The sequence below is a fragment of the Macrosteles quadrilineatus genome, unplaced genomic scaffold, assembly GCF_028750875.1.
Source record: "Macrosteles quadrilineatus isolate MER2022 unplaced genomic scaffold, UCM_ALF_1.0 Scaffold_8__2_contigs__length_117827958, whole genome shotgun sequence".
In the NCBI taxonomy this organism is placed as follows: domain Eukaryota; kingdom Metazoa; phylum Arthropoda; class Insecta; order Hemiptera; family Cicadellidae; genus Macrosteles; species Macrosteles quadrilineatus.
In genome coordinates, this window is record NW_026542601.1 from 14,313,217 (window position 1) to 14,329,926 (window position 16,710).

The window sequence follows — 16,710 nt, forward strand, 5'->3', positions numbered from 1 at the left end:
ACCGCCCATGCATACTTTGAAAGAACATCAATTATCATTAGGATATACTTTTTCCCTTTATTCGCTTTTGAGTAAGGTATCATTTCTATCAAGTCGACTTGCCACAAATCATCAATACCTCGAACAAAAACCTTTCTTCTGACAAAGTTTTTCCTAGCTGGTTTGTGTAACTCATTAACAATACCTCTCTTGGCAGCATCTGCTTGACTTGACATTGTCTTCTTTCTTTTATTCATAATGCCTTTATTACCTATGAACACTTAAGCGATAATACCGTTTAGTTGAAGCAACTCTATAATATAGTCTATTTCTTCGCTATGAGCGTTGTGACCGGCTTCTTGTGACAAAACCAAGGTTTTAAGTCGCTTCACCAGTAAATTCACATCAGATGTGTACCTGTCCACGTTGTCAACAGTTATACCACTTCCACTAGCGTGTTCCGGTGTTGTAACGGTCATGCCTTGCTTTGGTGGAAAAAGTACCGATATTACGCTTAAGTACTTTTTGCCCCTATTTGCATTTACAGGTTTTTCAGCAGAATACATCTGTCGGTGTGCATTGGTGTCTTGAAGGATCTTTTTATACACTTTCAAATCCTGCCTTTCTACTATATCCTTATCGGGAACCTGCATGAATAGTAATTCAAGGAGTCCTGGAGTTGTTTCAAAGCTGTGATTCCTTACCTGTATCTTCGAATTTGTAATTTTTATTCTAGAATCACCAATTGTCATGTTACCCCTTCCATCAAGTCGAACACCATAAGTCGTGTCCATTTTATCTTTCGTTAGAGGATTAGAAAGCTTTTTTAAATACATATCCAGCTGATTGGGTTTAATGGTTTGAGTAGACACATCTAAGGACTTATTGAGGTCATCCTCCTTTTCTTCATCTTGTACAAAAGTTCTATCCATAGTTGTACTCTGATCATCTTTTTTAACCACAAAGTCTAGTTCTTCTTTTTTAACAGGTTTATAATAGTACTGCTGTTCCTTCAAACGTCTCTCTACTGTCTCTTGCAGAGGTTTGACTATGGGTTTAGCTTGCACTTCTAACAACCTCTCAACATAATCAGCATTATGCTTCAATTGTTGAAACTTTTTACGCACAGCATTTGTTAGTCTAAGTAGTTCATTTTTTACTATATGTTCGTGCTTGTTAGCACTGTCTTGGTTCCACTCCTTCAAGTTTGGTATTGGATATTTCTTCACTATACGTCGGATTACTCGTTTCGCTCTTAGCTTTCTTTTCTTGGGAGCTCTAAGAGCCATCGGAGCACTGCCATACTTCTCCATCCTCTCACTGTCACTCTGATTAACGTTTAGTGTATTGATGCTGAAAGGAGCCCTTTATATATCGACTATATAGGTATCAAGACCTAAACGGTAACGACCTTTGTTGATTTCAGAATCTTTATCTATGGTTACAAATCCATACTTGTGTTTGTTCCAACAGGTGTGACACAAAGACTTAAATTGATCAAAAGTCATATCGCTATTAACATGATCATTGTATACATGTCTTAGATTTAAGTCATCCTGCTTGAAAAGAATTATTAAATTGGCGTTATCTCTAAGGAGATTTTTATTGAGCCGCGTGTACGTCTGGATCAAGTAGAACGTATCTACATCTCTATGTCTTCCCATGCTGAAGTATGCTTTCATATTGTCTTGTTTATCACAGGCCACGTCATCAAATATCATTATTGAGTCCTTTTTAGCTTCATCAGGATTGGGAACATCTTCACTGTTAGTAAATGAAAAATAACCAATACATGACAGGTTTTGCATTATTTGTTCAAGCATCTTGTATTTAGGTTGCAGCAATGATTTACTAAACACATATACATTAGCATACTTTAATCCCTTTGGTTCAGTCAAAAGGCTAAACATCAAATTTGTTTTTCCACAGTTAGATGGACCACAAATGATGCCTCGAATGGATTGAGGAAGGAGTTCACTATGTTTTTTCACTTCTTTGGATTTAATTCCATCCGAAGTGGATTGAATGAGTTTTTCCACAGCATTGTCCACAACAAAAGTGTCACGGTGCTTTTTAAATTTCATCTTCACACACTGGGGGACAAAAGTGAAATGAAGAATCGTATATAAGGTGTTCATATTTGTAAGACCTGCTCAGTATGCGTAGGATCACTAGAGGATGTGGTCTGCTTAATCGTGCTATAAACTCTCTTCCGCTAGAACTTCACCTGCCTGGAGGATACCAATTTTGTGGACCTGGTACAAGATTGAAGGAAAGGTTGGAAAGGAAGGATCAAGGAATCAACCTATTGGATCAAGCTTGTAAACAACACGATATTGCCTACAGTAAGAGCAAAGATCTTTCATCTCGACACACTGCTGACAGAGTATTAGCAAACGAGGCGTGGGCAAGGTTCAAAACAAAAGGTGTTCCTATTGGTGAGAGGCTCGCTTCCTGGGCTGTTGCAAGCGCAATGAACGCGAAATTGAAGCTTGGTGCCGGAACAACCGAAGGCAGGAGGAGGAGGAGACGGCAGACTAGGCGAAGAAATCGAGGGAGGTTAGGTAGGGGATCGTTAGCCAAAGGAGGCACAGCAAGAGGTGGAAGTGCGCTAAAACGAAAAAGAAAAGGCACCACTAGAAAGTGCAGCAGAAGACTTAAACCTTTTACTTTTTCCGATGTATTACGACAAGCAAGGACGGCTGTGCGGGGATCAGGAATGCATCTTGTTGGCAGAGGTGGAATATTAAACAGAGGGAGTAGAAAACACATAACAAAGGCAGCATCATCAGCGTTGAACGCCATCAGATCTATGAAGAGAGGGAGGCGTAGTGCGTTCAGTCATTTACGACGTAGATCACGGATTCTATCACTTCCCAAGTCAGGAGGTGTGCTACCATTGCTGCCAATCTTTGCAGGGCTTAGTGCATTGGGAAGTCTGACAGGTGGGGCTGCTGGTGTGGCCAAAGCAGTGCTTGAAGCTAGAGATGCCAAGAAACGGCTGAGCGAGATGCAAAGACATAACGAAACTATGGAGGCAGTAGCTTTGCGACATGGCAAGGGCCTGTACTTTAGACCATATAAGAAAGGACTTGGTATTTACATGGCACCTTATCAGAAGCAGCCAAAAAACTTATAGATATTTTGCCCAGAAGGGCAATGTATGATTTTGAGTTAACACGTTGGGCCAGGAAGCTTAAAATCCCCCATTTTAGAGGAGTGTTTATGCGTGACAACCTTCCTAAAAGTCCATGGAGGAACGAGTCTGCAATAGTCAACTTGGACAATACCAATGGTAGTGGTACTCATTGGGTATGCTACAAGAAGAGTGGAGACTACGTGAGGTACTTTGACAGCTACGGGGATTTGATACCTCCACTGGAACTTCAGAAGTATTTAAATGGGAAATACGTATCTTACAACCGAACCGCTTATCAGGATGTCAACACTTACTCTGAGATCTGTGGGCATCTGTGTTTGTATTTTTTAACCTCAATTTAAATGATATTACAGTGTACACATATATATATTTGTTGTTATCATTTCCACCCTTTAGTCATGTCTCAGACGTTCATGCTTTCAGGTAGAACTTCTACTCTTTCAGTAGACTACTTTCCTCCCATCGAACTTGAAGGTGGTTATGATTATGAAGTTGGTTTGCTTAGCTTCGAGTCTTATAACTCCATACCAAATGTCGACGAAACAAACAACCAGTTTCATTTTGATAATGGAAAGATTATTAAAATACCTACTGGTACATATGAAGTAATGGATATTGAACGTTTCATACAGGATAAGCTAAAGATGTTGGCTACACAGGAAAAGAAGTACTTTTTTCGCTTGGGAACAAACAACAATACATTGCAAACTACTCTGAAATGTAACGCTCAGGTGGATTTCTCTCAACCCAACTCTATTGGCAGCCTCCTGGGTTTCGATTCTGAGGTCATAGGACCTGGAAATGAGCACTACTCGAAGAATGTTGTGGATATTTTTAAGACAAACACGATTAGAGTTGAATGCAGCATAGCGGGCGGGTCTTTCGTTAATAATAAGCAAAGTCATACAATCCATCAGTTTTTCCCAGCAGTACCACCAGGATATAAGCTTGTTGAAATACCCAGTACAATCATTTACCTTCCAATCAGCACGAGGGCAATAAGTAACATAACACTACGGATTGTAGACCAGGACGATAGGTTGGTGAATTTTAGAGGAGAACGTATTACAGTGTGTTTACACTTGAGGAAGGTCCCTAGTTGAACAGGTAGTAGGAGATGGGTTACTTATATTTTTCAAACTGTTTATCAAGACCAAGAATATCAAAGGGTCATATAGACAGAGTCAAGAAAACCCATAACTCCGACGACTATTTATTGGGTGCACACTCAACAGTACCAAGCAGTGTTTGTTTGTCACCCAAGCGACTAACACACACAAACCGAAGGTTTTTACGCTCCTTGGGCTATAAAATACTTCAATAATGGATGTACTGGATATTTTTAGTAGTGTCCCATTTGATGACACTATTTCTCACATGGAATTTCACACTCATTTCCCTTACTCTTCTACCACACTAGACAACAATGACGAGATAAGAATACCAATTCAACAACAAGATATATGCATTGTGCCTTCTATGAGTTATTTGTATGTTGAGGGAAAGCTATTGAAGTCAGACAATACAGCAACTACAAAAACAAAGTTCACTCCAAACGCATTTGCATTTTTGTTTGACGAGATACGGTATGAAATAAATGGAGTTGAAATAGATCGCATTAGGAACCCAGGTATAACTTCTACAATGAAAGGATTTGCTTCTATTGGAGAGAACTCTTTAAGAAGTTTAGGGAACTCTGGCTGGCCAACCGAGGTGAATAAGTTGTCTTCCACTTTGGAAAGTCATGTGACTGACACTGATGGAAATTTTAGTTTTTGCATACCGCTAAGTAGGCTTCTGGGGTTCGCAGAAGATTATAGAAAGGTTATTGTCAACTGCCGTCATGAGCTTGTTCTACTGAGGTCGGCCGGGGACAAAAATGCAGTTTTGTGGACCTCAAGTGGTGCTACTGACACAACTCCTGAAGATATTAAAGTTAAACTAGAGAAACTATGCTGGAGGGTTCCCTACGTTTCTTTGAGTGATAGACAAAGAATTGCATTGCTTAGACATTTGGAAAGGGGAACGAGTGTTCCTGTAGAGTATCGAAGCTGGGAACTCTATGAGTATCCCTCTTTGCCACAATCAAACAAACAATCTTGGTCAGTAAAGACGGCATCACAGCTAGAGAAGCCAAGATACGTCATAGTGGCTTTCCAGGAGAATCGCAAAAACAACATAAAAAAGTCTGCCGCATGCTTTGATCACTGCAAGATATCAAACATAAAACTTCATTTAAACTCTATTAACTATCCTTATGATGATTTAAAACTAGACATTGCAAAGAACCACTACGCTATACTCTACGACATGTATACCCGTTTTCAGGAGTCGTATTACAATGTTCCATCACAACCACTTTTGGACGTTAAAAATTTCATTTCTTATGCACCACTAATCGTAATTGACTGTTCTAAGCAAAACGAATCCCTTAGGTCAGCCCCTGTTGATATTCGTTTAGAATTTGAGGCCAGCGAAGCTTTCCCTCCAGGGACTGCTGCTTATTGTTTAATAATTCACGACAAGTCATTCAGCTATGAGCCAGCCACTAACCTGGTTCATCGGATAATGTGATTCATACAGAAAGTGTTGGAATTTGGGGTGGGGATAGGCTATAAAGCCCGCTCTTGTCGGTTTGGTCTCTCAGTCTCAACTTGAATTTCGTTGGAGTTAGAACTTTCAGTCATGATTAAACAGGCCATCATAGATTTTAGTGCTTTTATCGGAGAGGATAAGACAGTGGTTATCAAGGAATTGAGCATATTGGACTTGGATTCAAGATGTGTACAACATTGGATTTTCTCACCACCTAAGGATGGATCCAGATCTACTTTTCCAAGCACACAACATGATTGCGGAGGGTGGCACAGTTCACAGTTTGACAATCATAACAGATGGTTGAGTAAACACTATCACGGCCTCGGATTCGGAACAGGAAACGTTGAATATAGCTCTCTCACGTCATCTCTGAGAGACATTTGCTGCAATGTAAACCTATTGTATGCTGCTTCAACTGAAAAGGCAAAGGTTTTGGAAAAGTTGCTAGAGAACAGAAGAGTTGTGTTCAGTCTTGAGCTACTTGGAGGCCCCCCTCTATCGAGCGATTTTCTACTACTTCCTCCCGTTGAAGAACTATCCAAACAGAAGAATCAGTGTTTGTTTCATCATTTACATGCTCCAGGATTTTATTGTTCACAAACCAATGTACACAAACTAGCTGATTGGTGTTTGAAAAACCCAGCTATGCTAGACATGAACAACCCTGAAGTGAGAGTAAAGACCTTTGACGAATGGAAACTTAAAACTCCTTCTGCTAAGCAGCTTGCCGATGAAGGCTTTGTCAAAATGGCTGCTATGAAGGACACCACTAAATGCGTTTATTGTGGAGTTAATCTTTTCAAGTGGGAAGAAGGTGATGACGCAATAGAAGATCATCGCTACAACTCACCGTTTTGCTCCTATCTTCGCTTCAAGGAACAGACAACAGACAAGGGCAGCACCAAGAATATAGTCTACTGCGAGGACGGATCAGATACATTGGGCCAGGATGTCACTGGGAGATATACATTGTCTCTGGAAGTCACTCATGATGATCTTCTAAATATGTGTAAGGCTTGAAATGTATTCAACTTCATATTTTGAATAAACAAATCTTTATTATTTACCAATGCTGTTTTTTACTAAGCTTAACCTATATATAAACTTACCATCTTTCATTATCATCCAGATACACAACTACTCTTATTGACTTAAGTCATAACAAGTTGCTCATGTCTCAGTTTTACAAATGTGAAAAGGTAGTTACCTTTTCTAATCCCATGAAGACAACTTTTTACTTTGCTGATAATGAAGACAGGCGCTGTGCCGGCTCCATCGACAAAGAACGGTTTAAACTAAGAATTCTTCAGGTTGGAACAATTTTGCAAGACTCACTTTTATCCAAAGTGTTACACATTAACACATGCCAGTTTAGTGATCACTCCAATTGTTTTATAAAATTAAATAAACTTACTACTTAATTTAACAAAGACTCATAATTTCATATCCTAGCTTTCATACACCATAAGTCTTTACCAGCAAGCACTCTGCTGGAACTAACATACAGTTTTAACCTGCACAAGTCGTCGTCGCTCGCTCGAGGACAAATCGTCCCCTGCCCACACTCGTATACTCATTCCCAACATCGCAGTCACTTTTATTCGCCGGAGAAAAAATCAGGCAACCCTATCTACTCATATCCCGCGGTCGTGAGGAGATTATCATCGTCTACCGCGAATGAGGCAAAATTCTGATCTTTTCCCGCGGTCGTAAGGACATTATCTTCGTCTTGCGCGATCGCGGTCAAATTCTGACCACCCCTCGCGGCCGTGAAGACATCATTATATCGTCCCCCGCGGTCGTTTGAACATATTAATTGCCTCCCACGATTGTAAAAAAATTGTAATCATCTCCCTCGGTCTTGTGGAGATCATCATCCTCTTCCGCAAATTAGGCAAAGTACTGAGCTTTTCTCGAGATCGTGTGGCCATTATCATCGCCTTCCGTGATCGCGGCAATATTCTGATTTTTTCCCGCGGTCATGTGGACATTATCATTGTCTTGCGCGATCGTGGCATAATTCCGATCGACCCTCGCGGCCGTGTAAATCATTATTGTATCTCCCGCGGTCCTGTAGACATCGTAGTCATCTCCCGCGGTCGTGTATACATGGCAATCGTCTCCCGCGATTGCAGCAAAATGTTAATCATGTTCCGTAGTTGTGTGGAGATCATCATCGTCTTCCACGATCGCGGTAAAATTCTTGCTGTTTCGCGCGGTCGTGTGGACATTATCATCGTCTTCCGTGATCGTGGCAATATTCTGAATACCTCGCGGCCGAGTGTAGACATAATTATCGTCTCCCGCGGTCACGGAAACTGTTGTCATGCGCGATCACGGTAATTTGAAAACTCCAGGTAGAAATACAAAATTCACACATAATTCCCGGTTCATAAAATTCCCGCATGATTCCCGGATTTCCCGGTCGGTGGACACCCTTATATATATATTGCAAAGGGGCGCTACTATTAGTTGTGCCTAGAGCGCTGACAGGGTCAAAAACGGGCCTGAGTGGGTATCTTTTGCCTTCATCTTCAACCAGTTGCAGTAATACTCTTTGTGCCAAATAAGCACTAGATGTTACACCATATGTCAATACGTTCAGCTCGTACTCATCTATATCTCCATTTGGATTTGTGCGGTAGAATATGTGCTGAAATGCTCGGTCTGTGGGATTCACAACGATTTGCCTATACATTTGTTTATATCGGCACACACAATAATTTCATGTAGGCGAAAATTAGTTATTATCTCTCCTATGTCTCTTTGCAGCTTTGGTCCACTATACATGATATCATTGAGGGAAGAGGAATTTGCACAGGGCTTAAAAGACGCATTAAACACTGTTCTCAACTTTGTTGTACTACTGTTCTCATTTTTTACACAATGGTGGGGAATTACATAAGGTGAGGGAGTGCTGGTGATACTCATATGACCTTGAGCTAGGTAATCATCCATAAACTCTCTATACTCCAGATAGGTTTCTGGTTTGCTTTTTAATCTGTTCTCTAGGCTGATAAGTCGTTTCTCTGCCTTATCTCTTGTGTTTGGTAGGTTGGGTGCATCAGGTTTTATTGGTAACGATACGACATAGCGGCCTGTTTTATCTCTGACTAGCTGTACCCGCGGGCTTTGCCCCGTTCAACTTCACAAGTGAGCTCGTTCGCATGGCTCAATCACGTCCTGGTTGATGTTCGTTCGCTACGCTCACTCACCTTTAGGTTGGAGCTCGTTCGCTCCGCTCACTTACCTTCAGGTTAGCTCGTTCGCTACGCTCACTCGCTTCAAGGTCGAAGTTCGTTCGCTACGCTCACTCGCTTCCAGGTTGAAGTTCGTTCGCTACGCTCACTCACCTTTTGGTTGCAAATTGGCTGTAGTCATAAATTTAAAAAAATAATAGTGCTGCACCCTGTTGGTAATCCTTGTAACTTTAATGCTATTTGAACATCATAGAACAGAACCAACTTGTTTAATTTGAAACAGCTGTTAAGATTCATTAATTCCATTTCTCATAAGGTTAACATGGGAAACTCCAGAGCCACTGGGGCGGAGCCCGAAAGCCCGATCAGAATAAAAACTACTTAGTTTTCCTATTTAATGCCCAAAGAATCGGTGTACCGAATTTCAGCCTCCTAGGTAAATGGGAAGTGGGGGAATTAGTGATGAGTGAGTGAGTCAGTCAGTCAGTGAGGGCTTTGCCTTTTATATATTTAGATATGTGTTTCTGTGAAATGTGATTCAACTGCAATATCATCTGGACTAGGATACTTCACATTTTGAACAGCTTCTACCTCCCAGAACCTTTTGAGAGTACTATCAACTGATTCACAACAGTTTGAAAAATAAGAACATTCACTTTGACAGGAAGGAGTGGCCACTCTACCACCAACTGTCCATCCAAAAATAGTGTTCATTGCAGAGGGTTCACCTTTTATGATATTATGCGACTCTTTTATTATATCGAAATACAAATCTGCTGCTATTAGAAATTCAATAGGCGAGCTTTCATAGAACGTGGAGTCAGCGAGCTGTAGATTATCAAATCTTGAGATGATTGTAGGGTCAATATCAATGTTTGGCTGATCAGATGATATCTTTGGGACTACAACTGCTTCAGTACTCAAAGAAATATTAGAGTTCTTAAGAGGACTGATGTTGCATGTTACTGAACCTTTGTTCACTGGGACCTGTGTGTCTGCAATACCTTTGATGGTTATTTTATTTTGATGTTTGGTGAGACCTAACTTGAGAACACATTCTTGAGTAATTAAGCTAGTTTGGGAACCACCATCAATAATGGCTCGGACTGGACACAGTTTGTTATTAGCGAATTTCCCATATAGGGAATAAGCTACTATTACCGTAGTACTCATGGTAAGACCTGGACGCGGGACCGATTTTTTTTCGTTTTGAGGTCCCTAGAGGCCAAAAACACCATCCGTTCAAATTCATATATATATATATATATATATATATTTATATATATATATTTATATATATATATATATATATGTGTCCGTCAGCACGATAACTCGAGCAAAAATAATCCGATTTTGATGAAATTTGGTACAAACGTGTAAACGTACGTTTATTCGAACGAGTTCGCGATCCAGCATGATCGGACCATGGGAACGGGGGTTTACGGGGGGTTTTATGGGGTAAAAATAGGTTTTTCCCATTTTTGACCCAAAAAACATAAATTTTAGCAATTTCTTTCCAAACCATTTTGTAGAGCTTAAAAAACAAATAATTTAATATATTGAAGCGTTATTATGCGCCTAATGGTTACGGAGAAAATTACGAAAAATTGTAAATTTAAAATTCCCATGACATTCTTATGGAGAATAAGTAAACTGATGTAGTTTGCTTGTTTGTGAACATATTTTTATCAAATTTGGAAAATGTTTTTATTTCTTACTAACTATTCACATTTTACAAAAAAAAAAACAGTTTTACCCTCCCTGATGCAGCAAACCTAAGTACTTGTTAAACTAATTCTATTTAAATCAAGAATTAATGTTATATTTTTAAGTAGACATTTCAGTGTAAATCAATCAGTCTAATGGAAATTCGCTTAGTATGCAGGTTTGCTGCGGCGGGGTTATTTTTATCCTTTATGCCGATAATGGCTGTGCTTAACATCATGTTTGAGGCGGAATTTGCATCAGCAAAATTACAAGTTTTGGATGAGGAAGGATTATTTTTTTCTTTCATGTCATTGGGTTTGGTTTCTAAGCTCTTTTCTCTTGAGAGATAGGGGTCTGCAGTTGCATTAGTAGCTGGACGATGCAAAAGGGTGTGATGCTTGTCATTGCATTGAAAACATTTGGAGGTTGATTTACACTCGGATATTGTGTGAAAACCAAGACAAGAAAAGCACAAGAAATGCTTTTTAACAAAATCATTTCTGTCAGATAAACTTAGTTTCTTAAACTTAGGACACACATAGATCTTATGGTTGGGTTTCTTGGCAACAGGGACATACGTGGCGCTTTGCAGTTCCAGTTAAACCTTTTTCATCAACAGTTGACAGCATGAAACTTTTAGAACTACTTGGCTTAGGAGATGTATTAGGTTTATTTTGCTTTAGCTTTCCCTTGGATGTAGTAATTTCTAGGATTTTGAGTTGTTGCTGAACAAACGAAATTAGATCCTCAAATTCTGGTAGATCTTTATCAGAATATTCATTTTCAAATTCTTTGCGGGATGACGATGTTAGTGAACATAAACCAATGTGTAACATTGTAAAATCAAATAAATTTGACAATCCAAGAGCCTTTAGGGCGCACAGATTTGCGCTAAAAATTTCCAAAAAGTTTGATAAGGTAACGGTAGAATCTTCAGCGAGAGGGCGGAAGGATAAAATCTTATCGAGATAGTTTGATGCCAAGAGACGTTTATTCTGATAACGATCAGTAAGAGTTCTCATTGCAATATCATAATTCTCATCACATATTACCAAGGTTTCAATGAGTGAAAGCGCATGTGATTTTAAAAGACTGCGTAGATAAGTGAGTTTTTCACTTTTAGATAAAAGGATTGATTTTTATGAATCATAGAAGTAAATAAAGCATAATAAACGGTATCAGCATTCTGACACATACTTTCTCCCGTAAGTTTGTCAACAACCTTTATCATGTGTAAGCGGTGAGAGTAAATATACGGAAATGGGATTTGTACAATTTTGTTCAGAATTTAAAGGAATATAACATGCTAAATTTTTATCAAAATCGTTTGGGCCATTTTTGGGAAAATCCGATTTTTCTGTTATTTTATGGAGGTTTTAAGGGAAAATGACAGAATTTAAATTAACTTTTGAATCCGTAATTTTTACAGAAAATAGGATTTGTACCATTTTGTTCAGAATATAAAGGACTATAACATACCAAATTTTCATCAAAATCGTTAGGGCCATTTTTGGCAAAATCCTATTTTTCCGTTATTTTATGGGGTTTTATAGAAAAATCCCCATTAAAAAAATTTCTAAAAGAATTTAAAAAAACTATCAAAACTGTAAGGACTATAACATACTATGTTAAATCAAAACAGGATTTTTTTCTAAAATCTATTTTTCGTTTTTTATGGGGTTTTTATGGGAAAATAACATATTTGACCATAACTTTTGAACCGTAATTTTTACAGATATGGGGTTTGTACCATTTTATTCAGAATTTAAAGGGCTACAACATACTAAATTTTTATCAAAATCGTTTGGGCCATTTTTGAGAAAATCCGATTTTTCCGGTTTTTTATGGGTTTTTATGGGAAAATCCCCATTAAAAATAAAAATTTCAAAAAAATGAAAAGAAAGCCTGGAGATACCATGGATTAGAACCTACATACCAAATTTCATCGAAATCGGACCACAGATGTAGTCTCTAGCTCTGTACACATCCAGACACACACACACACACACACACACACACACACACAGACATCACTTCGAAAACCACTTTTTTGGGTCCAGGGGGACCCAAAACAAATATATCCACTCGAAACTCAAACTCGAAAATTTTGACGAAAACAATACTTTCTCCATATACGTATGGGGGGAGAAAGTAAAAATTAGGCCAAGCTGATAAGGTTCCATCAAACGGTTCAATTTCCAATTTAGGAAGGCGAGCTACCTGGGGACTATGGACAGGAGATTGCTTATCAGCAGATAAGTCAGTCTTTGTTTGCTGCAAATGCTTATCTACATTCAACTTTCGCCCAAGGGTTTTAACATTAAAATACAAATCATCATAGGACATTGATGCACTATAAACCTCCACTCTATCTCCTTCATCTACTTGAGAGTTTAACAAACTAATACTGTCACTTGTTTGTTCAAACACAGAATAATCATCCTCTAATCTTTGATAACGTGATACAAAAGAATCAAACTCAGTATTAAAAGATTGTTTTTGCTGAGCAAGCTGGATACACTTTTTGCCAACGTCATAGAGAGCGTGTAACCTTGCATAATACTTTTCTCGATTTTTGACTAGAGTGTCGATTTCGGCTTTCTTTAAAGCTGCCATTTTAGCTGATGAAGGAAATATAAGGGCTAAGGTTTATGATAGGAATGCTACATAAAAATCTAAATACTGTAAAAGTTTTACTTAAATAAATTCTCTCCTTTGGTCTAACATTATAAATGACTAAAAATTCAGAATCCGGCTCGAAGGACCATTTTGTTGGGGGCGGGTTCAAAGGAGAGAATGAGAAAATTTTACTGAGTAGCGAAAGAGAAATTCAAACTTTAATTTACAAAATATATCTTAAATATGGGAACATGTCAGAGTAATACCAATTAATTAAATGAGTATACACACAGTTACTTGAGATTTGAGTCCTTGAGTTTGGTAGAGATGCCTGACGGTAGACTGACGCGGGGAGCGAAGATCACCAGGGGCCGACAGTCTTTGAATGGGTGAATCTTCTCCAGGAGCGGGTAGAATGAGGGGATTCTGCGTAGCCGTAGAATCCGTAGAAGGTAGAAGGTCACAAAATCATTTAGAGGTCTTCCCGTCACAGCACTTTGGTATTTTTACAAATTAAAAGGCACTCTCTGACATTTAGAAGGGGGAGATATTATAAAACACATACTTTAATAATTACATGTTAAACGTTATTAGTTCACTTTAAAACAGTCAAAATCTAATCTACTATATACAAGAGAATGAGCAAGGAGTACATGTTGACTCTGGGTTAACTAAGGCAAGAGTGGACAGTGCAGACTGGAAAAGTAGGACAGATAAGATAAGCTATATTTGGAAATCCTGGTACTAGTTGAAAATTCAAATATATTAAACTAAAACCAAACATCTACAAAACGATTAAGTAAATCTTTCCTATGTGTTGCCGGGCCACCTACGGTAAAAGCTTATTCCCCGAAATGGGAAATTCACTAAAATTTTTTAACATCTGTATTTTCCAAAGGCCATTTCCCCAATCCTTGATAGTCCTAACAGCCAGTCACCACTCTTTGACCGCGATGATCTTGAACTTTTGGTGATAAGGAACACGATGTTATTGTCGACTCGCTCCAACTAACAATCATACTAAAATATTCCTTTATAATAAAAACAACCAATCAATAGACGCAGACGCCAAGGTTACGTCTGTTTTTCCTGCAAATATCACTATCATCACGCTAGGGAACCAGCCCGCAATAAATGTCATCGGATACCTTGAAACAGATAGCAACCATAAATAAAAGTGATAACATCCTTGGGTACGGCCAATGACACCAGGCCAATGGCGTACTGATAAAAATGCATCGAGAGTAAAAACTTGTTGAGTAACCTCAATCTAGTGCACTTCTTTAGATTTTGTTTAAAAAAAGTAAAGGCAACAAATCTCGCACTCAATTACGTCGTACCAATAGTACTTTCATATGGCATAGTACTACAGAAATTTCGTTGAATGATCATCAGCTTTTCATTATTCGAGGTATTTTGTTTATTTTAAAACCCTATGAGATCCTAATTGGATCCTAATGGGATCCTAAGGTGTTGTGAGATCCTTTTTTCTGATCCCATACCAATGGGAAACATGAAAAACAAGATGCAAGTCTCTTGTCTCAAGTCTGCGTGTGTGGACGTGTCTGGAGACAGGAAATTGTATATGACCCGAACCCACCTGCTGGTGTGGAGTTCACGGTTGAAATCGTAGACCTGTAACACGTACATTTCTTTGCCATCTTTGGCACAACAAAGAACCTCAAAATCAGTTACCATTCTGGTTAATATGCATTTTAGGGTTTGCACGCGATTTTTGAAACTTTTTTTTCATTCTACTAGAAATTTAACGCTGATTCCGAAAATGACGTTCTTTTTCCGCGGAAAACGACCATAACGCGGAAAAACGACCAAAACGACAAAAATATTTTTTTTACCAAAACACGTCATGTGGGTACTCAAATTAACCGGAATATTAAGCAGATCACGACTATGCAAGAATTTTTGGGATCCGAGGTCAAATAAGCGAGATTTTCACGAAAACGTAATACTACCAGCAATAACTCCCAACTCACTAGGGGACAGGTGGGAATTCGGGGTTTTTAGGTTAGGTTAGGTTGGTTAGGTTAGGTTAGGATAGGTTAGGTTAGGTTGTTTACTTAGGTTGGTTAGGTTAGGTTAGGTTAGGATGGTTAGGTTGTTTACATTAGTTTGGTTAGGTTGTTTAGGTTAGGTTAGGTTGGTTGGTTAGGTTAGGTTAGGGTAGGTTGGTTAGGTTAGGTTAGGTTGGTTAGGTTGGTTAGGTTAGGTTGGTTAGGTTAGGTTAGGTTGGGTTAGGTTGGTTAGGTTAGGTTAGGTTGGTTAGCTTGTTTAGGTTAGTTTGGTTAGGTTAGGTTGGTTAGGTTAGGTTGGTTGGGTAAGGTTGGTTAGGTTAGGTTAGGTTAGGTTGGTTAGGTTAGGTTGGTTAGGTTAGAATAGGTTGGGTTGGTTAGGTTAGGTTAGTTAGGTTAGAATAGGTTGGGTTGGTTAGGTTAGGTTAGTTTGGTTAGGCAAGTTTGATAAGGTAACAATAGAATCTTCAGCGAGAGGGCGGAAGGATAAAATCTTATCGAGATAGTTTGATGCCAAGAGACGTTTATTCTGATAACGATCAGTAAGAGTTCTCATTGCAATATCATAATTCTCATCACATATTACCAAGGTTTCAATGAGTGAAAGCGCATGTGATTTTAAAAGACTGCGTAGATAAGTGAGTTTTTCACTTTTAGATAAAAGGATTGATTTTTATGAATCATAGAAGTAAATAAAGCATAATAAACGGTATCAGCATTCTGACACATACTTTCTCCCGTAAGTTTGTCAACAACCTTTATCATGTGTAAGCGGTGAGAGTAAATATACGGAAATGGGATTTGTACAATTTTGTTCAGAATTTAAAGGAATATAACATGCTAAATTTTTATCAAAATCGTTTGGGCCATTTTTGGGAAAATCCGATTTTTCTGTTATTTTATGGAGGTTTTAAGGGAAAATGACAGAATTTAAATTAACTTTTGAACCGTAATTTTTACAGAAAATAGGATTTGTACCATTTTGTTCAGAATATAAAGGACTATAACATACTAAATTCTCATCAAAATCGTTAGGGCCATTTTTGGCAAAATCCTATTTTTCCGTTATTTTATGGGGTTTTATAGAAAAATCCCCATTAAAAAAATTTCTAAAAGAATTTAAAAAAACTATCAAAACTGTAAGGACTATAACATACTATGTTAAATCAAAACAGGATTTTTTTCTAAAATCTATTTTTCGTTTTTTATGGGGTTTTTATGGGAAAATAACATATTTGACCATAACTTTTGAACCGTAATTTTTACAGATATGGGGTTTGTACCATTTTATTCAGAATTTAAAGGGCTACAACATACTAAATTTTTATCAAAATCGTTTGGGCCATTTTTGAGAAAATCCGATTTTTCCGGTTTTTTATGGGTTTTTATGGGAAAATCCCCATTAAAAATAAAAATT

At 38.3% G+C, this 16,710-nt stretch overlaps 1 protein-coding gene across 1 annotated transcript; it reads left to right on the top strand.

The window, feature by feature from the left end:
- The first annotated feature begins 4,462 nt into the window (after positions 1–4,462).
- Positions 4,463–5,713, top strand: LOC129000200 (uncharacterized). Its single transcript, XM_054427155.1, has one exon. The coding sequence runs from the start codon at positions 4,463–4,465 to the stop codon at positions 5,711–5,713; it is 1,251 nt and encodes a 416-aa protein (XP_054283130.1).
- Positions 5,714–16,710: the final 10,997 nt, after the last annotated feature.

Excerpts from the sequence above, each read along its gene's own strand:
- LOC129000200 (XM_054427155.1), top strand. The coding sequence starts at position 4,463 with ATGGATGTACTGGATATTTTTAGTAGTGTCCCATTTGATGACACTATT.